Below are 22477 nucleotides of genomic sequence, written 5' to 3' on the forward strand. Positions count from 1 at the left end.
CGCGCAGCCTCTCCTTGCCGGGAGACACTGCGCAGGGCTTCCCTGGCTTTTCTGGGAGGTGGGGGAATTCCCCCACCTCCCGCAAAACCGGCAGAAGCCGCGCGCACTTTAAAAGGGCTGCACGGCTTCTCCTGGCTTTCCTGTCCCCGACGGCTTTTGAAGGCAGGCGGGGGGAGCAAAGATTTTCGCCCCCCGCCCGCCTTCAGAAGAGGTCCTGGACCTCTTCTGAAGGCTGGCGGGGGGGGGGCAAAAGGCTTTGTCCCCCCTGCCTGCCTTCCCAGGGGCTTTTAAATCGCCCCGGACAGCGGAGAAGTCCTCCGCTGTCCCGGGGCGATTTTAAAATGCCGCCTGCCAGCATTTTAAGATCGCCCCGGACAGTGGAGAAGCCCTCCGCTGTCCCTGGGTTTTTTAAAATGCTGGGGGTGGGTGGGAAGAAAAGCCCTTGTCCCCCCCCCCCAGCCTTCAGAAGAGGTCGGGGGACAGACTGTCCCCGGACCTGGTCCGAAGTCGGTTCCCATAGGAACGCATTAATTGATTTTCAATGCATTCCTATGGGAAACCGTGCATCGCAAGACGAAAAACTCGCAAGACGAAGAGACTTGCGGAACGAATTAATTTCGTCTTGCGAGGCACCACTGTACTATCTTGAGGACACCCACAGAACCAACGCAAATAAAACAGCCTATTTATAGGATGTTAAAGATGATCACACTCTGCTGGCTGACATGCCACTTCCACAGTTGGGATAAAGGTCTTCTTCCTGAACTTGAAAGCAACGGATGGCATCCAACCAAGTCATACTCAGAATAGATCCACTGAAAGCAATGGATCACGGCCATGCTCATTGTTGCCAGTACTTCCCATCTTCATGGGTGGCCCCTTCCAAAGGGCTTCAGTGATGCCCTTCGGTTTCTTAGGCGCCACTGTGGTCTAGACTCTAGAGGACAGAGCTGAAAGCAAGCCCAGCTTGTGTCTACTGCAGGGATGCAAAAGATGAATTTTGTGACACCCTTTAAACAGATTTCACAAAGGGTACTTTACATTAGTACCTTAAAAAGCAGAGACCTCACCTTACCAAGAAAGGTCCATATAGTTAAAGCCATGGTTTTCCCAGTAGTGATGTATGGAAGTGAGAGCTGGACCATAAAGAAGGCTGATCGCTGAAGAATTGAGGCTTTTGAATTATGGTGCTGGAAGAGACTCTTGAGAGTCTCATGGACTGCAAGAAGATCAAACCTCTCCATTCTTAAGGAAATCAGCCCTGAGTGCTCACTGGAAGGACAGATCGTGAAGCTGAGGCTCCAATACTTTGGCCACCTCATGAGAAGAGAAGACTCCCTGGAAAAGACCCTGATGTTGGGAAAGATGGAGGGCACAAGGAGAAGGGGACGACAGAGGACGAGATGGTTGGGCAGTGTTCTCGAAGCTGCCAGCATGAGTTTGACCAAAGTTCAAGCAAAGCTGCTTATGGTACCCCCCTTTTTTTACAACTAACACCTCTTGTCTGTATATTTAACATGGCAATTTAGTGCCCTCTGCCTGGTTGAGGGCTGCTTTATCTCCACTGAAACCGAGCACTGAATGACAGATACACACACACGAGAAAGTAAAGGGATTGGGGAGGGAGTCTTGTAACTCCTGCCTGCAGACCGCTGCTAACATTAATTCAGTCATTATATCAATTAAGTAGTTAATTAAATGTAATATTAATTTTCTGCTTAAGATTAAGTTGATGGATTATGCCGAAATGGCAAAAATGACCGGAAGAATCAGAAATCAGGAAGACCAAAATTTAAATAATGGGGAAAATTTATAATAAAAACCATTGTAAGCAGTTAAAATTGTTAGTAGGATTGGAATAACACTTGTAGTTTAATGGTGAATTTTGGATATAATGCAGCTGTAAAAGATTTGATTATAAAAGATGTAGGAGGAAATGACTAACAGACTAGATCCACAAAGGGGATGAGGGAAGTCCAGGAGATTCTTTGGAATCTTGTATTTATGCTGGATATGTGATTGTAAAACTGTAATTTGAAAAACCACATATATATATTTAAAAATGTAGTATTAATTTTATTCTCTCTCTCTCTAACACACACACACACACACACACACACACACACACACACACTCTACAGCAAAACCCAAGATGCAAAAAATCACAGTAATCATAGACAACATAGTTGCTCCTAGAAGATAGGAACAGGCATGGACAACAGCCTCATGGAAGGCCCAAGACTGTCCCTTCAAAGCTAATGAACAGCACCAACTTCTACATTCAGTTGGCATCTCTGGTTTGTGCTCTTTTCATGGGTGGGATGCAAAGCACCTGGCCGAGTCCTTGGGCAGCTTCATAAACCTTCTGCTTGCCTTCTTCCTGTCTCCGCTTCAGCTCTGCTTTCAGCCTTGCTTCTTTTTTTCTCAGATCCCTGATCACATCTGTTGCTGTTGCACCTTCTGCGATGGATTTCTGAGGCTTTGCTGACCTGACCGTTTTGCTGGTCTTTAAACACTTGCCTTTAAATACAAGTCTGTATGGTCCGTGCATTGCACCGATTCTATTGCCACTACTGTGGCATTTCAGATCAGACAGCTTCAGCTCCACAATGTCTTGTGTTTTTTTGACAGCCGTGCAAAACTCACTCTCTCCTAGCTGCTCCTGCACTCTTGCTCGGACCTGCGAAGAGGAAAGGACAACTCAGCTGATAATATGTGATCTAAAAGAGCAATGAGAGAACAGTTTTATTTTGTCAGTCTTAAGTTAATTAACAGAGCTCAATGAAACCCTTGTTGTCTTTATAAACAGGACCCCAGGCATCTTGTTACAATTTCTATTAACAGGCCAAAAACATAAATACAGAGTTCTGAAATCAATCTGTCTAGATTTCTAACAGGCCCCCAAATCAACCCTTACCATTCCACAGCAGCTCAGTTTCCTGTAGGCTATAAGCTCACCCAGCCCATCATATAGAGTCAACAGATCTTTCCTGTATCTGTCCAGTTCTTGAATTGTTCTCTTAATGCCATAACAATACAGATCAGCACTTGGCAAAATAGTGTCCTTGTTAAACGTGTTGTGGGGTTTTGCATCTTCTGTTTCAGGACTGAAAAGGGTCTCCTGGAAGGTGGAGAGAGGGGAATTCCAAAGTTGTATTAATTTTTCTTAATGAGGAACTTATTGCCACATTTGTCTAGAGACTGGTGCAACAGATAAACAAGCCAGGTTAGCTTTATATCCAACCTCTGTTTGTGAAATGGTATGCAGTTCTTGAGCAACATATTCTATTCTCAGAGAATACAGAAAAGTTGCTTATTCCTAGCAAAAGGATTTGTTTAGGCACTTGCAAATGGAAACTGGTACCCTCATAAGAGCAAAAAAACTGTGTCGGGAGAGACTTTGCAAGAAAAGCAGATGCAAGACTTCTTAAATCTTTGTCACAACAACTAAAACCACACCACCTTCTGATCCTTTTGTTAATGGCTGTGTTGGAAGGAAACACAGACACATCACTTTAAAAAGAATTGCCCAAAATTAAAATTCCTAACCTTGCTAAATTTAAAAAGAGGGAGAAAAACCTTAGAATTCTACGCCATTTTTGCATTAAGGGATTATATTGCTGATTAACATATTGCAAAAACAGCTGCTTGCTATAGAACTTGTCTAGCTGAATTTACTGCAAATATTTAAAAGATTTGAGCAGAGCTGGAAGAGCTCCAGGTCTGGAATCTAGAATATCTGGAAACGTTGCACAATTTCACCAGTGATCAAGTTGGTGTGCAAAAGTGTTATCGGCTCCTATGCAAGTCAGTGCAAATGCATTTGTGGGTTTTGAACTACTTTACAGAAAGATTCCTAACCTCTTTGCTACATGGGAACAGAATCCAAATACTCATTCTGTCAACACATTGTCTTTAAGGAATATTTTCCGCAGCTGTAAATGTGCTGAATGGTTACATTATATATGTATTTGCTCTTGAAGACTTCATCAGATGCAAAGAGGATTTTATTGATTCTTAAAATCATTCAACACTGTCCAGGGAAATCTGCAATTCCACAATGCTACCTGACTGCAATTCTAGTGGCTCACAAAATTTAGTGCCCTGCAGTTTGTAATGAAGGCATTTTGTTTACAGCAACGTTTGTACTGTCATATTTTAAAAAGTACAAAAGGAGAAGAACAGACATTTCTTTCATTTACAATTACTGCAGATGTACGGCACGGCGCTTTGCTCCTGTCAGCCGAAGTCCAGCATTGCAATTGAGATAAAATTAAGCAGCACAGGGAGTTCTTAGGAAGCTCTTTCACTGGTACTCGTAAGTCCACAAAAAATATGGAATACATGTGGTTTGAAGCAAGATCTCCTAATTTGAGTGTTACGCTTATCATAGCAGGGAAGGAGAGCAGGCATGGTGCCGAATGAGCTGGAGAATGTTTTGGAGTGGAGCAAGACTTACAAGAACCAAGTTTACATTACTGCTTTGACATTCTCATCAGCAAAGAGGGCAGCCATGCACTGGCATAGGCCTCAACATAAGCTCCCACCACAAATACTGTCTTAGACCTAGAGCAAGCATTGTACATTGCCTAGCTTTTAATGAGGTTTTTATTCATAATGATAATCTTCTCCACCTTCTAAGCAGGAACTCTTGCTGGCTATGACCAGCTGGAACAAAAGGCCGGGAAAATATACCTGTGTAGCATTTCCCCCACCCCCCAGAAAAACAATACACAACTTGTCCCTCAAGTATTTAATCATACCATCCAATGCCAGTAAACTGGTTCCAGGAGCTTCCACTTGAGAAAGGCTTCTAGTCGAGAGCTATCCGATTCAACCAACTGCAACAACTGAACGAAAAGGGGGGGTGGGGAGAGAGGAAAGTTTTCCACTATTGCTATGAGACTGAAAGTAATACAGCCACTCAGCACAGATCAGATAGGATTCTGTAACAGATCAATCCAAATTCTGCACACCAACCACCAAAGTTTTGAAGCCAGATTTAAAAAAATTGCTTCCCATCAATATCAATGTTTTGCATTTATGTAAAGGGACCCCTGACCATTAGGTCCAGTCGTGGCCGACTCTGGGATTGTGGAGCTCATCTCGCTTTACTGGCCGAGGGAGCCGGCGTACAGCTTCCGGGTCATGTGGCCAGCATGACTAAGCCGCTTCTGGTGAACCAGAGCAGCGCACGGAGCAGTAGCTATTTACCTTCCTGCTGGAGCGGTACATATTTATCTACTTGCACTTTGATGTGCTTTCGAACTGCTAGGTTGGCAGGAGCAGGGACTGAGCAACGGGAGCTCACCCCGTTGCAGGGATTCGAACTGCTGACCTTCTGATTGGCAAGTCCTAGGCTCTGTGGTTTAACCCACAGCGCCACCCGCGTTCCTTACATTTATGTAGCACTTTACAATTCTTCACATATATTGGGGGGGGGGGGTAAGATCACATCCGTCTAATGCAGAGGTGGAGGAAGGTAAGAAGAGCCAACGTGCCAATGGCCAATCCAGCCCAACGTCCTGTTCTCACAGTCAACAACCAGAAGGTCCCAGTGTGGTCCCTCAAGCCCCCACTGATGTCAGCAGCTGCAGCAGAAAGGGAAAGAAGAAGACATAGCAGTGGAGCAGGCAGGGGGATGCAAATCACACCATCCCCAGGTGTTTGAGGAGTGGGGGGAACTCACCCCCACCTCGGCTGGTCTGCATGGCAGCTGCAGCCTTGTATCAGCAAGCGCATTTGTGTATTTCAGCAATACCCACTGCTGGGATGCAGCCCCAGAATGTTGGCACCTGGGCCAGAAATGTTAGCCAGCCCTGATCCACAGAACACACAGGAATTACCATTCTCTAATGCTGAAAGCTGCTTTGCATAAAAAAAATTCACACTAGACATTTTGAATGTCTCCAAAAGCATTTCATTCCTTCCAAAGGGAACATATTTCACCGGAGTGTCCTTTTCAGTGTCCTCCAAAATTTCCTTTGTTGTTGGAAAAACGGAAAGAAGTCTTTGGGGGGAGGGGGAGAAACCCACCAGTTTTTTCTCCCCGGGACTTCACATATCTAGCTGAACAATACAGATACAGTGGTACCTCAGATTACGTTACCTTTGGGTAACGTAATTTCAAGTTACGAACGTGGCAAACCCGGAAGTGTGTACTTCCGGGTTTTGCCATGTACACATGTGCAGAAGCGCTCTATCACGCTGCGTGCAGAAGCGGCATCTCCGGGTATGGACTTTTCGGGTAAGCATGGACCCCCGGTACAATTTAAGTTCGTATCCGGAGGGTCCATATATAATATATACAACTAACAATGAATCTCACTATCAAATGATCAGCTGCAACAAGGGGGAAAGTTGGAGGAGCAGCTCTTGGGAAATCTTCTCAATGCAACACATGCCATCCTCATTTTGCGGCTGCACCCAGCCTCTCCACTGCCCTCCTAGTCATCGGTTTCATTTCAATTTTCATTGGCAATCTCAGCTCTTATTCCAAAGCACGCTGGGCCTCATTGTATCCAAGATAAAACCAAAGTCAGTGAAAGTCCTAGCTTTGCTGAAACTAAAGTTGCATTCCAAGGCAAATAAGAATAAAGCTGGAAGGGGCTTCTAAGGCCACCCAGTCCTGCAAATGCAGGAAATCTACTTCTACAGCATCCCTAGGAGGCGGCCATCCTGCCCTCTGCTTAAAAATGGCTAACAAAACAGAGCCTAGCCGTTTCCAAGGCAGTCTATTCTGCTGTCAAACAACTCATACGCGAAGGAAGTTCATCCTGCTGTTTAAATGAAATCCTGATTTGTAATTGGGAGCCGCTGCTTTTGGGCCCTACTGTCTGGAGCCACACATGACAAAATTGCTAAACTCCTTCATCCTTTCCTCCTAGCACTCGGACTTCATGCCACGCACCATCTGCCGCCCTCCACTGGGTATTTGCCAATATTCTTAAACTGTGGTTCTCAGAAATGGACACAGTACTCCAAGTAAGGTCTGAACAGAACAATTTAGCTTCTTGTGATCCGGACACTGCACTTCTGTGGACGCAGCAGAGAACTGCGTTAGCCTTTTTTTCCTGCATCACGGAGCTGGTTAGTTTGCGTTCTATTGTTGTTGAGCCAGTTGTGCATCTGATTCTTACTGCCTAAAAGTTTATATATCTCTGAGAGAATTAATTTTGTTTGGCCCAGTTCTCCACCCTCTCAAGACCATATTGGATTCAGTTCCTGTCTTCTAATTCACTAGCTAACCCACCCAGCTTGATGCCATCTGCAAAAAATATAATGGTTTATTCCTTTGTCCAAATCATTTACAAAGAAGTTGAGCCGTGTAGTTCCCACAAGCCACTCCTGGCCAGGTTGATGAGGAACTGTTGCTTGGCACTTTTTTTGGTATGATCGATCAACCAGCTACAAATCCAGCTAATAACAGTATTGTCTAGCCCACATATTAGCAGCTTGCCAAAAAGAATATTATGAGGAACCTTGTCAAAGGCTTTACTGAAATCAAAATATACTATGTTGGAGTCATCAAAGCAAAATGGCAAGGATGCCTTCTGGCAGCCATCTGTCGACAAAAGCAAACTGCTGATGTAGGTTTCTGGAGCTAGAAAGGAGTCTCTGTAGGGCTGTTCATCTGAGGTTTCCCAGCTGCCCCCAAATTCCTGTTCCTCACTCTCCCTCCATATTATAGTGGCGACAAAGTTCGTTTCAAATGTTACCTCAGCCACAAATGTACTTGTGGTCTGAGGCTAGCCCATATTTCTCTGCCTCAACCACCCAAAGGCGTGGTTTAAAAATACATACCTCAAAAGGTGGTTGTAAGAATGACTGTCGTAGTTTATGTGTGAACACTGTAAAGCACTATATAAATGCAAAATAAAAATTCCAAAGACTACAAATATAACATTTAGCATGCAGCCTCAATGTATTACATTAGTTCAGTGCATTACAATGGGGGGGGGGGGGGAGGATTTTAGTTAACGTTAAACAAACTTTTCAAAATAGACCAGAACGAAATAAAATTATGCTGAACTATGAATTGCCAAAACCTGAAATAGGGTACAGTGGTACCTTGGGTTAAGTACTTAATTCATTCCAGAGGTCCGTTCTTAACCTGAAGCTGTTCTTAACCTGAAGCACCACTTTAGCTAATGGGGCCTCCTGCTGCTGCTGCGCCACCAGAGCACGATTTCTGTTCTCATCCTGAAGCAAAGTTCTTAACCTGACATATTATTTATGGGTTAACCGAGTCTGTAACCTGAAGCGTATGTAACCTGAAGCGCATGTAACCCGAGGTACCACTGTATTTACTAATTGATCTGCACTATAAAAGAGGCGTACTTTACTATTATAATGAGGTATACTGCCTTACTCAGATTTAGTAACCAGCAATTTTACACAGAAGAAGAAATATTGGGCACTTCTTCATGAGATGTCCCTCACACTAGAGCCAGGCGATGTCAGGTTTTCAACATCACAATATATTGTTGTTTAGTCGTGTCCGACTCTTCGTGACCTCATGGACCAGAGCACGCCAGGCACTCCTGTCTTGCACTGCCTCCCGCAGTTTGGTCAAACTCATGCTGGTAGCTTCGAGAACACTGTCCCACCATCTCGTCCTCTGTCGTCCCCTTCTCCTTGTGCCCTCCATCTTTCCCAACATCTGCGTCTTTTCCAGGGAGTCTTCTCTTCTCATGAGGTGGTCAAAGTATTGGAGCCTCAGCTTCAGGATCTGTCCTTCCAATGAGCACTCAGGGCTGATTTCCTTAAGAATGGATAGGTTTGCTCTTCTTGCAGTCCATGGGACTCTCAAGAGTCTCCTCCAGCACCATAATTCAAAAGCATCCATTCTTCGGCGATCAGCCTTCTTTATGGTCCAGCTCTCACTTCCATACATCACTACTGGGAAAACCATGGCTTTAACTATAAGGACCTTTGTTGGCAAGGTGATGTCTCTGCTTTTTAAGATGCTGTCTAGGTTCACCCTAGGTTCACATCGCAATATATCGCCAGGCAAACATTGTGATCTGGTGATCAACCGTGATGTTCAAAACACTGCTTCCCACCACAGCACTGCTAGGCGTGGAGGTGAAATTGCTGAGGCAGTTTCACCCCAGTGCCTCACCACACCAGGGAGGAAGCAGCTTCACACTTTCCAGCTGAGCAGCCCCATCCTTCTCCGGCTTGCACATGAGCCCGAGAAGCATCAGGACTGTTCAGCTGGGAGGTGCAATCCAATCTCTTTCCTCCCGGTGGATCGCTCTGGAGGAAAAAGACCAGCTGCCCATCCCGCTGGCTCCCACGGTGGCAAACAAGCAGCCAGCCAGGAAGATGGGAGAGGCTCCCTCTGCCTGGCTGGCTGTGTGTTTGCCTCCTCGTGAGCAAGGCCAGCCGGGGCGCAAAAAGGCTCTTGCCTCCCAGCTGAGCAATCCCCATGTCCCTCCTGCTCTCATGCAAGCCAGAGGGACCTGGGGCATCGGTGGGAGGAACAAGCTGTACCGGTGCCTCGCCGATTGTTTTCCCCTCTGCCGGTATGAGAGGCGGACCATGATGGTGGTTTCACTCAGCAGTATATTGCTGGCGAAACTGCTGTCACTCCTGAGTCCCACTGCCTCCAGTGCCCGGCTGCAGTTTGTTTCTCCCTCATTTGACTCTCCACAGATGTCAGCTATGGACTTGCCTGGTTTTGCTAGTTTGCCTCACAGATCATTCAGAATCTGAGTATTTTCGGCTTTAATGCACATTAGAATGCTTCTGAATCTATTAAGAAAAAATTCTGCAGCAAGACTAAAAGAAATCTGCACCATGTCCAGCGATTGGGACCAGGATGAGAAAACTGAACAAACTAATGATTAAGAAAACTCAACAGGAATAGAGAAGACCACACATCCTTCCTAATTTGTTTGAACGATCACTCAAGTTTGTCAGTAGTGTATATTGCTTTTCCAGTTCTCCTAAGAAAGGAACGAATATAAATGACAACCAGAAATTCTTTGAATACTTGCATCAGTTACCTTCCATTAACACCCACATTTTAAATCTGTGCTTGATACAGTATATCAAGTGATTAATCCATGACATCCTTCTTTAATAAGTTAACTATTTTACAATCTTGTTGTTCCACCTGCTACAAGGTCAGCATTGGGAGATCATGCAGGGACAAAGGAAAGACAGAGATACTGAAGGTACTGGGAAGGGGCAAATTTATAGGTTAAAGCTACGCAAACAGTTCTGCTTCTTTCCAACTAGAATAATCAAGAGTAAAAAGAAAAATTTGCACAGAAACACCTTTTCATGTCCATCAAAGTGTTCTCAGAGTGGAGCGTATTATAATTATTTCAATTTAGTACCTGCCCTTAACCATCAATTCCCAGGACAGGTTAAATCTCTGGAAAGGGTGTCCACAGATTTCCATTTGGGGGGGGGGGGTACCATATAAAGTAACCATCAGAAAAAAGTATGCTTGCTACACAGTCCAGTAATTTATAAAGGCCTTGATAAGCCAGAGTATCATTTTTCAAGAAGCAATAACTCCACGTGCTTGGCCAATAAAACGTGGCAAGCAATGACTCTTTTCTGAAGCTTCCCTTTAAAACGGTGACAGCAACTATAGCACTGCAGCTCTATTAATTCTCTTTCTGGTGTGGAAAATTTTCAACTGAGGGCACATACAGGTGACAGATTACGGCCAAGGGAAAATTTTAGCTCAAGGCAATAATGCCGCCAAGTAGAAATGACCAGCTTGAACATTATTAAACATCACTGGAACGCTGCCAGGGCTTCCCAGTGGGGCACTAATTGCCTAGCTAAAAAAATAATACCTGAAGAAATATGTTGCAGGGGACCTCAGATGCATTCACCCCCACAAGCAGAGCTCCAGGTACTCTGGATCTCAAATATCACACTTGTTCTAATGTGAAGGGCAGATTAATGTATTCCTTGGTATCTCAGCAGTGCTATCTATCATCCATCCATCCATTTATCATCTGTATTTGCCAGTAGAGAAATTACAGCATTGTCTCTTGTAGCCAGGATGATGCCATATTCTGCCAGTGGTGGAGATATGGTATATTTCAGCCTGCTTATGCAGGTGTCTCGGTGGCTACCAAACTTGGGGCAGCAGCAGATGAGGCCCTGCCAAAGATTCTTAGCGGAGGTGATGGGAAAGGCAAGGACAACACTTTTTCTACAGGCCAGTCCATTTTGGTGGACTGGGCCTTTCCCCTCCCAGAGGCAATTGGAACCAATGTGAGGAAGAACAGCAGGACCCTCTGCCCTGGCATGAAGGTGTGTCACTTGGACTCCCCTGAACCTTTACTGCTGCAGCATGTGCAATGAGATCACCGGCAGATTCAAGCAAGGCCACACCCTAAACCACAGTCACTTCAAGGAAGCTCAGGATGACAGGCTATTTCTTGAAAGCACATCCAATCCCTTTACCTTCTGAGTCTTTTTTTGTTTCAGTCTCTGAGCCAGAGGGGAGAGATGGTTTTACTACTAGTATCTCTACTACTAGTAATTCTGGGGGCCTTTTTTTTTAGTTTGAAGAGGATGGTAAAAATGCTTTAAATAAATGGAATTTCATTTGTAGGGAACAACCTTTTTTTTCCAGACAAGTAAAAATGTTGTTGCTTCAGTTGGCCTTTGAGAATTAACAACGGCTCAGCCTTGTTTGTTCTGACTGCTGCATTGTTGCTTTCAGCTCATATTATATACAGTATTTGTTGTTGTTTTGTTATCTTAATTGTAAACCACTATAGGAGCTTATTACAAATATTTCTACAGCACAATAATTGTGTTACATTACAAAATATTACTATACAGTACCATCAGAATAGGATGATTTGCACACGGTGATCTCAGGAGAATGAATGCGTGGCCACATGGCAAAAGTGTCACTAAAATGTTCATCATTTGCTCAGCAAGTCAGACAGTTTTCCCATTTGTCTCATTACCCACTGAATGGCAATCCCAGGAAACTGCCATCTACCCTGTCAAGAGGTCAAGCATGAAGCACATTCATCTTCCCTGAGGACACTCCTGGCACAGGCTTGCATTTTTGTCCATTGTGACTGCCTTGCAAACCTGAAGCAGGTAAGAAAAGGAGCAGTGACAGGTCGGGGGACTAAAGAACAACAAACAGAACAGGAGAGGCAGCAGTGACCTGCCAGGGAGCACCATGAAGGGAAGCAAAGGGCTGCCTTCAGTGATCACACAAACTACACTGCAGAGAAGAAGAACTTGCATTTCTGGGCAACCTGCTTGCACATCTATGATCTATCCCTACAAAGTAGCTGATTACCTGGAACCCTCTCAGATTGGCAACCCAGATTACTTGTTATTTCAAGATGTGACCATCATTCTGATATATTATACAAATCTGTTTGAACTGTTTATGTTAATACTAAAAGTGTTGTAAGTCATTCTGAGCCTTTGGAATATGGCTGGATAATAGTTTTAAATTAAATACAAAAATAGTGACTGGAAATATCCACAGATAAAACTATGCTGAAGAGAAACTTTGAAAGGCAATTTCTTTACATTTAAAAGCAGGTGCTGAAGTCTGACAGCTGGTGAAATAGCTGTATTTTAATTGGAAACGTCCTGTCATTCCTCCCCCACCCCCCAAAAAAATTACACCTTATCTGTCAGAACCAGATTGCTCACTTTATGATAGTTTTCAATGAAAATGAATTATATGCTTCACTAAAAGCAGGCTAACACTTTTAGGATGGCTAGTGGCAGACATAAACACTGTATAGGTCTATCCTTTGAGGGGAAGCTAGAACACAAAGTAATTTGTATCATCATCACCATCATACAGCAAAGGGGCTATTTGCAGTAAGATATACTAATACGGGGAAGCGGGTGGCGCAGTGGTCTAAACCTAGGGCTTGCCAATCGGAAGGTCGGCAGTTTGAATCTCTGCAACAGGGTGAGCTCCTGTTGTTCGGTCCCAGTTCCTGCCCACCTAGCAGTTTGAAAGCAAGTCAAGTGCAAGTAGATAAATAGGTACTGCTCCGGCAGGAAGGTAAACGGCGTTTCCGTGTGCTGCTCTGGTTTGCCAGAAGCAGCTTAGTTATGCTGGCCACATGACCCGGAAAAACTGTTTGTGGTCAAACGCCGGCTCCCTTGGCCTATAGAGCGAGATGAGCATGCAACCCCAGAGTCCTCCGCGACTGGACCTAACGGTCAGGGGTACCTTTACCTTTTATACTAATATGCTGGCTTTTTCATTCAAGTGTGGTATAATTATTCAAAGAAACTTTAACTGAAGTGTGATACAGTTTTGAGAAAGGTCAGTCTCCCTATTATGCCAAGCTAAGAGGAAAAGCAGTAGCAGCTGCCGTCAGGTACCTTCCATCATGTCTGGATCTCACCTGGCTTTCAGCCACTGACTGCCATCACTGAGGCTCCTAGAAGGAGAGGAAGCAGCAGCCCTCCCGCTGTGTTGCATGGCCTGCAGAACCTTGTAACTAAGAACTGGTGCCTGACTTTGCTTTTTACCTATTCCATTCTCATCCCCTTTCCTGTTAGACTGTAAGCCAGAGGGCAGAGATTGCCTTTTCCTATGGTCTTTGTAAGCTGAAAATTGAAGCAAAATCCTTTAAATAAACAAAGTAACTTATGCCAGAGCGGCATGGTTTGAATTTGCATAAGGCCACTTAGGCTTTAGCTGGATGATTCTCAAAAACATATCTGTATGTGAATTATTTAAATGTTTTTTCCCCTCCTTAGTCCCAAACACTTGGATATTTCTCTACTGTCAAGCCAACGTAGAGCCACCCTCAGGTAGTAGATAGCACTCACTGGTGTTTTCGTTTTCCTTGTTTTGTGTCCAAAGAGCAGTAAAAATTAAGCTATGAAGTCCAAAATGTAACAAAATCCTGGCACCGAGGCCTGAGTAGACTGGACAATCAGCAAAAAAGGTCTTAAAAACTTGGGACAGGTATAGGGACAAAGATAAAGGAAAGTCAAAGCCAACAAATGCTTAATACCACCAATTAGAAGCAAAATAGATGTAGATCCTCGCTAGCTGATCGAAAGGATTCTATGGAAAAAGATACTGAAATCTATTAGCATGAAGGGGAGGAGCACAAAGCTCTATTTCCTGTGCCTCAAGGAAGTTAGAGGCTGGAATCTGACCTTTCTAAGTGTACATACTATAGAGAATGGAATTTCCTATGAATCTAGGCATATATGAGTGCTATGCTCTTTGGAATGCATGCAACCTACACAACACACAAATTGGCTCTCCATGCTCCCCTGTCAAGTGAGGTCCACAGTGTGTGTGTGTGTCTATGGGAAGATTCTCTCTGTGGTGTCTCCATGCTTATGCAATGACCTCCTCTTTAAGGTGCATTATGCTTGGCACTGCTCTCCTTTTAAGGCATACCTCTTTGTGCAGGCTTTTGAGGAGGGCTACGGTGCACTGGGGACTGAGAGTGCTTCTGCCTCATTTTTGCTGCTTTTCAGCTTTCTTACTGGGATTTTACTGCAAACTGTTACTGTTAAAGCTTACTGTTAATGATACGGATGTGGGTTTTTTAGTTTATATATCAACTTTTGGTTTTAACAGAGATGTATTCCCCACCCTGGGACATTTGAGTGAAGGGTGGATTGCAAGCGCTTGTAACAATTCTCTTGCAAAGGCCTCAAGGTGCTGGTACAGTCCAATGGCATCAGCCTGCATCTAGGCACCCAGCACATCAAGAGACCAGCCAGTCCGCTTGGGGAATCACAGAACTAGAAGTCTTCTATTTCTGGTGGATTATGGCTTGAGGGCTGAAAATCTAGTCCTCCAATTCTGGCATACATATTGATTCACAGAATTCTCCATAGTTTCTAACATAGCACTATGCCACAAAAGGATTACCTGTTTGTAATTCTCTGGTTGCCTTACAACATCTGCTTCTGTGATGGAGAAATGACCAATAATGGGATCAGTATGAGAACCAATTGTGTATGAATGTACCTGGAACAGAGAGATGTGGGTTTAGAAATTATATCTATCTGTATACATGCACGCACCACTTATCACATAATCACTATACTAATACTATTGGTACACTTGAGGCTAACAGATTACAAGCACGCATGTCAATTTCTAAAGAAAACTATGAATGAATTTTCATTCTGTTTTGATCTCAAATAGTCTTCAAAATTAGAAAGAAAAAAAATCTCAGGATTTGAATAAGGCAGCTTGCTGTTATTTTTTTCTGCGAAGTGTAGTCTGCAGCAAAATAACGTTAGATGGGTTACATCTACAACCCAAAACTAGTTTTACTTTAACCTTAATGCAGAAAGATGAAATATCTACAAGCCAAATCATTACCTTATTCAGGAGCTTGCATTGTTCTTGCTGTTCAGTGTGGCATTTTCGCCACTGGAACTGCAGACGGCCATTTAACCACTGCAGGTATCGGACATCCCTTTGGTCTTTCATATGAGATTTTGGAGGCAGGCTTTCTCCATCCTGCAGGCTTTTCAAAGGGGTATCACACTAAAATTGGAAGAAAGGAACAAAATCTTGAAAAAAATACTTTCCCCCAATATGTGTATCTTTAGACTAGGAATGGCTAAGCTTTTGGGATCAAAGAGCCACAGTCTGCCACTGCAACTCTTCTGGGGGGTGCAAACCAGCAGTTGGTGTGGCCCCCCACCTACTTTCACATGAATGCTTTCACATGCATGCACACAGCCACAGAGACAATAAGCATCACCACACACAGCTTCTGCTTCTTTCTGTCGAGGCTGGGTGGGCAAAGCCACCAGCCCCATGAGGCACAGGGCAAATCTGCCACTCCTCCAGCGCCTGCCTGCTTGTGTTAAGGCGGTCGAGGCAGCCCCACGAATGCAAGGCAGCTCTCATCATTGTGCACAGATGCAGAATTAATTCTTATGGGTTTAATAGATTTATTGAAAGTAAGTTCATGCTTTCACACATTCGATAATGCTTTATAATTGCAAATATGTTTTTCTGCTATACTGACTTTCATTCTGATATTTTGTGTTAATCAAGTTGCTGTTTTCTGTGAGCCGCTTTAGGTTTCCCTCAGGAAAGACAGTTAGAATATAAGAAAGAAACCAATGAAATGAAAATGAATTATTATTCTTGATCATTGCAAGTGGCAGCCTTTTTCTGCTCAAGAGTGGAGTAAAATGTTTTCAATAAATAAATAAAAAGATTCAGGAGATTCAGAAAACTTTCTAAACCCCAGAAGAAAAGGCAGAGAATAGCGATCACAACAAAGCAAAGCAATTCTCACAGCAGCCATATTGCTAGGGAGCATTTTGAATCCATTTAAAGAAGCGGGAAATATGAAAGTCCTCCCCATAAAGTCCACAATCAAGACAACTAAGTTATTGGACTCAGGCAGAGATGGGAGACGAGGAATTGGGGGGGGGGGGGGGGGGAGAGCCAGCTGAATTGCCCACCAGCACAGTGATCACATGAACAAGGCTGGCACAAAAGCTAATAAATCTTTTGCAAACCTTTTAAAAATCATTCTGTGTTCTTGAGGTGCAATGAACCAGTAAAACTGAGGAAGGACCTGTGCCCTTGTTCTCTTAGCTACTCCAAACCCCATTGTATTGCCTGTAGATTCTGTATGATGCTGCAAATTCTCAAAGAGCCCCATTGGAGTCATACCTGTGGCACAACTACACTATCTTGGGGAGCATCAAATATTTATATTTCAATCATTTTTAACATAACCAGCAAGCTGGGGAAATGTGTTCTGCAAGAAAAAGCAAGCTCAAGATGCCTCTGCATTGCTGCAAGTGTAAAACGTTGCTCAATGGAACAATTTTCCTATTGAAAAGACTTTCCACTATAACTGTGCTGCCACCTATTGGCAATTTAAGCAGCACTTACAGAAGTGGGTTGTGGAACAAGGTGCAAAGTTCAAGAAATGCATTTTGCAGGCAACCAAGAGATATATTAATGACTCAATTCTGAGGCTACTACAGCAGTAGTATATTTAAAACCAGGCATTACTATACAACAAGCTCCAGCGTTGGTCTCTGGTGTCTAAATTTTTACAGTTTTATGATCCTCCCCCCTATGTAAACTGCCTCATGAGGGCTTCCTCTAAAACAAGGGTGGGGAACCTCTGGTCCCCAAACCTCTAGATCTGGTCCATGGCCTCCCCTCTTCAGACCTGCTTCCCCATGGCAAACGGAAATGTGCCTGGCCCCAGCTCCCACAAAGTCCAAGTAGACTTTGAAATTAAATATGTTTATTCTGTAATGTTTTTAACTGCTTCTACTTTGGTTTTATTTTTAAGTGGCAGACTGTCCTGAATAAAGTTTCTAAAAAAATAGTGGGATACTAATTATTAATAAAACTAGGTTATTGCATAAGTTAACTTATCCAGTTACAGATAGGTAGCCGTGTTGGTCTGCCATAGTCAAAACAAAAAAATTCCTTCCAGTAGCACCTTAAAGACCAACTAAGTTAGTTCTTGGTATGAGCTTTCGTGTGCATGCACACTTCTTCAGATGTGTATCTGAAGAAGTGTGCATGCACACGAAAGCTCATACCAAGAACTAACTTAGTTGGTCTTTAAGGTGCTACTGGAAGGAATTTTTTTGTTTTAACTTATCCAGTATCAGTTCACAATGAATACAACTGTTTCCTTTAACATTACTCTGGCGGTCTGTTGGCAAATCTTTCCTACCAATAATCCAAAGTTCGATAAATTACAGAAGACAGACAGAGCACAAACACATACCGTACCTGTCAGCTCCTCCACTACAATGTGACCCCAAAGTCACAGAAGGGACTACTGAACTGACATTGCATGCAAAGAGAAGATTGGCAACAGTTGCAGAAAATGCAACAATGAAAAGAACAACTGCTGTGCACAACTAATGTTTCCTGATGTCTTTCAGGAAAGTTTTGATACTTAATGCTTCTTGTTAAAAATGGATCAAGACCTCTTTCGTAATTCAGCTCACCTAAGCAGACTAAAATGTAATGTATCCAACAAGGTATACAGTGGTGCCCCGCAAGACGAATGCCTCGCAAGACGAAAAACCCGCAAGACGAAAGGGTTTTCCGTCGCGGAGGCGCTTCGCAAGACGAATTTCCCTATGGGCTTGCTTCGCAAGACGAAAACGTCTTGCGAGTCTCGCCATATTTTTTTTTGCTCCCCCCCCTTTTTCAAAGCCGCTAAGCCGTTAATAGCCTTTTAACAGCTTAGCCGCTAAGAGCGCTAAATCGCTAATAGCGCTAATCCGCTTAGCCGCTAATGGGGTTGCTTCGCAAGACGAAAAAACCGCTAGACGAAGAGAATCGCGGAATGGATTCTTTTCGTCTTGCGAGGCACCACTGTACATCAGATTATTCCTGAACCCAGGAATTAAATATATTCCTCAAAATGCATTGGGAACCACATCTACTGTATAAGAGTCTTTTCTTAAACCAGCACTGTCATTTTCACGAAACAAGCAACAGCAACAAAACTGAAATACACATTCAAGTCCAGCCCTACCCTCCAATATCTTGTTCCTAGTTTAAAAAAAAGGATACCTGAAAATTATTACCAAAAAAATTACTCACCATGCAAACAGTTGCTTCATCCCAAAGTTTCACTCTATTTAGGGCCAATAACTGCTCCATTAAGCTGATTCTGCATAGAAGCCAAGAAAACACCAATAGTAGTTCTCTGCTGCCCTCTGAACCATCAGGAGGAAGCTGATAAAATTCTGGTCTTCTGTAGCCAAGGCTCAACGCTACACTCCTGACGAATCTGACTTGGGTACCTAGGAAGCAGGTGATGATGATTATTATTAATAGTAGTACTCTGCGCATTTAATAACTGGGTTGCCCCAGCCACTCTGGGCGCCTTCCAACATACATAAAAACATTGCGGATTAAAAAGCTTCCCTATACAGGGAAGGCAGATAAGGCAGCAGTTGTCACTTTCCACAATTTCAAAATCAACTGTGTCCTGGGGGAACAAAGCTCCAGAACAAATTCACACTGCAGGTGGGCTATGCAAATAACAGCAATGCAACCTTCCCCTCTATACAGCAAGTTTACTGGTTGCTTTCAAAGCATGGAATACTCTCCCCGAGGGAGTTTCTGTTGATCATGTGAATGCCCTTTGGGTGCCAGGCCAGAAGCCTTTAATTTCCCAAGACGTTGCAACAGCTGAGGAGATTGCAGACTTGGTTATAGCTATGAGATATTTTTACTCTCCTGTTTTACTAATTGTGGCTCTTTCCTAATGTGGTTGTTCTATTTTGGTTTTTTTTAATGGAAATATCTATTAAACAAATAAAAAGCGCTGTATTATGCATACACTTATCACTAATTTTTGCCAACAAATTAATATGTTCCCAGACTAATAATAATTTGCTACCTGTGTCAGCAGGCTCCATCCATCCTCCGCCTTGGAATTGCTTCAGAAGAGAGTACAGTAGTTTCCAGAATACTACAGTCTGTTTAAGGAAGACAACAGCACTAAAACATTTGCTGTATTGTTTACAATGCAATTCAACTGGGTGAAAGAAATCCACTAATCGCCATTCCGCAACACACAAACCCAAGCTTCCTTCTGGAGGGGAGTAGAATACCACAGTGGGTGGTATTCAACTTCAGTTTTAAACCTACTGAAAGCAATGGTGTTAACTTATTCATTAATTTCCATGGGTCTGCTCTAAGTAAAAGTTAAGCTGAAAACCACTCAGTGCTTCTAGTCAATTTTAGGTGGTTTCATTTTTCAAAAAGTAACGTGTCAAGAGAAATTGGGATTACAAATGGCAAAACCTAGAGGCCACAGTGGAACTTGAAGAGTGCAGGTTCTGCTCTGCTGTCCCCACAAACTGGGGGGAGGAAGCAAGGCTGCCTTCCTTAAGCATGCCAACCACTCATAAAACATTAAACCAACAGAATGCAATTCTCATGAGAGAGTAACCTTGGCTGATAGAAACACATCCAGGTCACAGAATGGAGCACTCCAGGCAGGCCTGAGCTGCATATCTACCCCAATATTAACCCCCCCCCAAAAAACCTAACCACCCTATGTAAGGATCACAACATTTGGGCCAAGACAAATGTAGATGGCTCTAGAACAGAGCTTCCCAAACTTTTCACGTTGGTGACACACTTTGTAGACATGCATCATTTTGCGATGCAGTAATTCAGTTTTGCATCATTTTGTGACACAGTAATTCAGTTTTACAGACCGGTTAAACTAACACTACCTCTTTTAAAAACGCCCTGGGAGGAGTGTGGGGAGCGTTCACATCAAACCTACACACTGGCACACTAAGGTGTCGCTACAGTTTGGAAAGCTCTGCTACAGAAACTGTGCAGTTGTGTCCAATTCAGTGGGACTTCACTCCCTTATAAATGTGCATAGGACTGAAGCTGAACCTTACAGCAATGAGTCTTAGTAGCTCTGGAAGCCTCCCCCCCCCCCAAAAAAAAATCTAGCTCAGCCACAAAGGAGCAGAGCTTTCCCCTTGTGCACTTGCAGAATGGGGATCCTAAGAGGAGGAAGGAGGGATATCTTTTATGCAAACACTTGGGTTGGGCCCTCCTCCTTTTCATGAACTGACATCTAAAGGGCTGCACAGTGCTGTTTTTGCTCAAGTTACCTATATTTTATATATGGTTTTTTAAAAATTAAAGTTTTAATTCTATTGATGCCCAACTGATTGCCGATCTGCTGGGGGGTCCGAGTTGAAGACGCATATGAGGCTCTTAACAACGATCCTGGGTCCACTTCGCCCATGAGATCGCCTTTCGGGGGCACGGACGGCCCCCTTCTACCGGGGGAATAGCAACCCGACTACAGGCGCCACATAAGGGCCCCTGACCATTAGGTCCCATCGTGGCCGACTCTGGGGTTGCAGCGCTCATCTCGCTTTATTGGCCAAGGGAGCCAGCTTCCGGGTCATGTGGCCAGCATGACTAAGCCGCTTCTTGCGAACCAGAGCAGCGCACGGAAACGCAGTTTACCTTCCTGCCGGAGCGGTATCTATTTATCTACTTGCACTTTGACGTGCTTTCGAACTGCTAGGTTGGCAGGAGCAGGGACTGAGCAATGAGAGCTCACCCCGTCGCGGAGATTCGAAATAACCCCCACCTATTTCTCCACGGAGCGCGGTGGCGCCCACCCTGCGGAACTCCCTGCCTCTTGAGAACAGGGCGGCGCCTTCCTGCTTCGGCACTTGCTGGGAAGCGGAAGGACGACCCCGGGGGCTCGGAAACGCTATGGGGAACTTTTTGTGAGGCGATGCCTTTGTCTCGGTTTTTTTAAACCTTTCTCCTATCCCCCCCCCCCCCCGCCAAGCGCTTCGAGGTTCCTCCTGCTTTTCTGGGGTGTTTCGCGAAACAAAGGCGTGAGGCTGAGCGGGGCTGAGGGATCTCCCGCCAGGCCGCCCGCCCTCACAGACAGGCCGCTCGCGCGCCTTCCACCCACCGCATGGGGCCGGCCGAGCTTGGCGAGGCGGAAGGCCTCCGGGGGGACGCGGGGCCCTGGCAAGGCGGCGCCGAGAGCCCCCACGGCCGCCGGGAGACGCGACGCGGACGCCGCCCGCGCAGCCATCGCCCTCAGCGCCGCTTCCCTTTCGCGCCTCTCGCTCAAAGCGAGGCGCGGAGCCCACTGCGCATGGGCAGGGAGGCGCGGGCGCATGCGCGACTCCTTCCCCGGTGCCCTTCTACCCTCCTCCCTTCCTCCTCCTCGCGCCTGTCACTCAAAGCGAGGCGCGGGCCTCACTGCGCATGACAGGAAGCGCGCCCACGGCGGGCGCATGCGCGACAGGCCCCTCCCTACAGCTGCCCTCCCGCCCTTCTCCCCTACTCCTCGTCTTCGCGCCTCGAAGCTCACTGCGCATGGCAGGGAGCACGCGCATGCGCGGCGGAGACCCGCCGACGCTAACCAGCGCTAGGGCCGCGGAGAGACCAGGAGTTTACGGGGCGAGTGCGGAGAGTGGCCTGCAGGGGGCGCTCTTCGGATGGAGGGCGCTCCACAAATTAAATAAATATGTATGCTGCATATATGATGATTTATGGGATGGTCTTTGGCTAAGGGAGTTGGGCAATGTCAAGAGTCTTTAAATTGTTAAAGATATATTGTTAGAAGAAGTATACATGTAAAAATCAATAAAAATTATTTAAAAAAATAAAATAAAGGTTCCTGCATACTTTTGTTCAGGATTTGTCCCTCCTTGCAAGGAGGGGAGCGAGCGAACTCTGTTGCAACAGAAAAATAAGTTTCTGCCTTGCTTTCCACTGGATCCTGCCTCCACCCATTCTTCTCTGACCGATCATGGACTTAGGAGGCGCAGAGTCCAATGGGGAGCTGGGCAGCAAAAGCTAAATTTTTACATCAGAGGCACATGAAGAAGGGCCTCAGAGGATGATCTCAGGGTCCAGGTAGCTTCATATGGAAAGAGGCGGCCCTTGAGGTATTGTGGCCCTGAGCCATATTTGGTCAAACCCAGCATTTTGAATTGGGGG

The 22477-nt window shown here is 44.8% G+C and overlaps 1 protein-coding gene across 1 annotated transcript; it reads right to left on the reverse strand.

Moving 5' to 3' along the window:
- Positions 1 to 2051: 2051 nt before the first annotated feature.
- TEDC1 (tubulin epsilon and delta complex 1) lies at positions 2052 to 21669 on the reverse strand. Its single transcript, XM_028732488.2, has 8 exons — positions 21438 to 21669; positions 19371 to 19449; positions 18566 to 18768; positions 15335 to 15502; positions 14876 to 14974; positions 4764 to 4850; positions 2918 to 3121; positions 2052 to 2680 (listed from the first exon to the last, which is right to left on the reverse strand). Exons 1-8 carry the CDS (start codon positions 21648 to 21650, stop codon positions 2282 to 2284), a joined length of 1452 nt encoding a protein of 483 aa, XP_028588321.2. The 5' UTR covers positions 21651 to 21669; the 3' UTR covers positions 2052 to 2281.
- Between the last annotated feature and the right edge of the window lie 808 nt (positions 21670 to 22477).

The sequence above is a fragment of the Podarcis muralis genome, chromosome 5 (genome assembly GCF_964188315.1).
Source record: "Podarcis muralis chromosome 5, rPodMur119.hap1.1, whole genome shotgun sequence".
NCBI lineage: Eukaryota > Metazoa > Chordata > Lepidosauria > Squamata > Lacertidae > Podarcis > Podarcis muralis.

Excerpts from the sequence above, each read along its gene's own strand:
- TEDC1 (XM_028732488.2), bottom strand. The coding sequence starts at position 21,650 with ATGCGCCCGCGCCTCCCTGCCCATGCGCAGTGGGCTCCGCGCCTCGCT. Across the intron at positions 18,769-19,370 it reads GATGGAGCCTGCTGACACAG|GTACCCAAGTCAGATTCGTC; the intron begins GTAGCAAATTAT and ends CCTGCTTCCTAG. Across the intron at positions 2,681-2,917 it reads AACTGAGCTGCTGTGGAATG|GTCCGAGCAAGAGTGCAGGA; the intron begins GTAAGGGTTGAT and ends TCCTCTTCGCAG.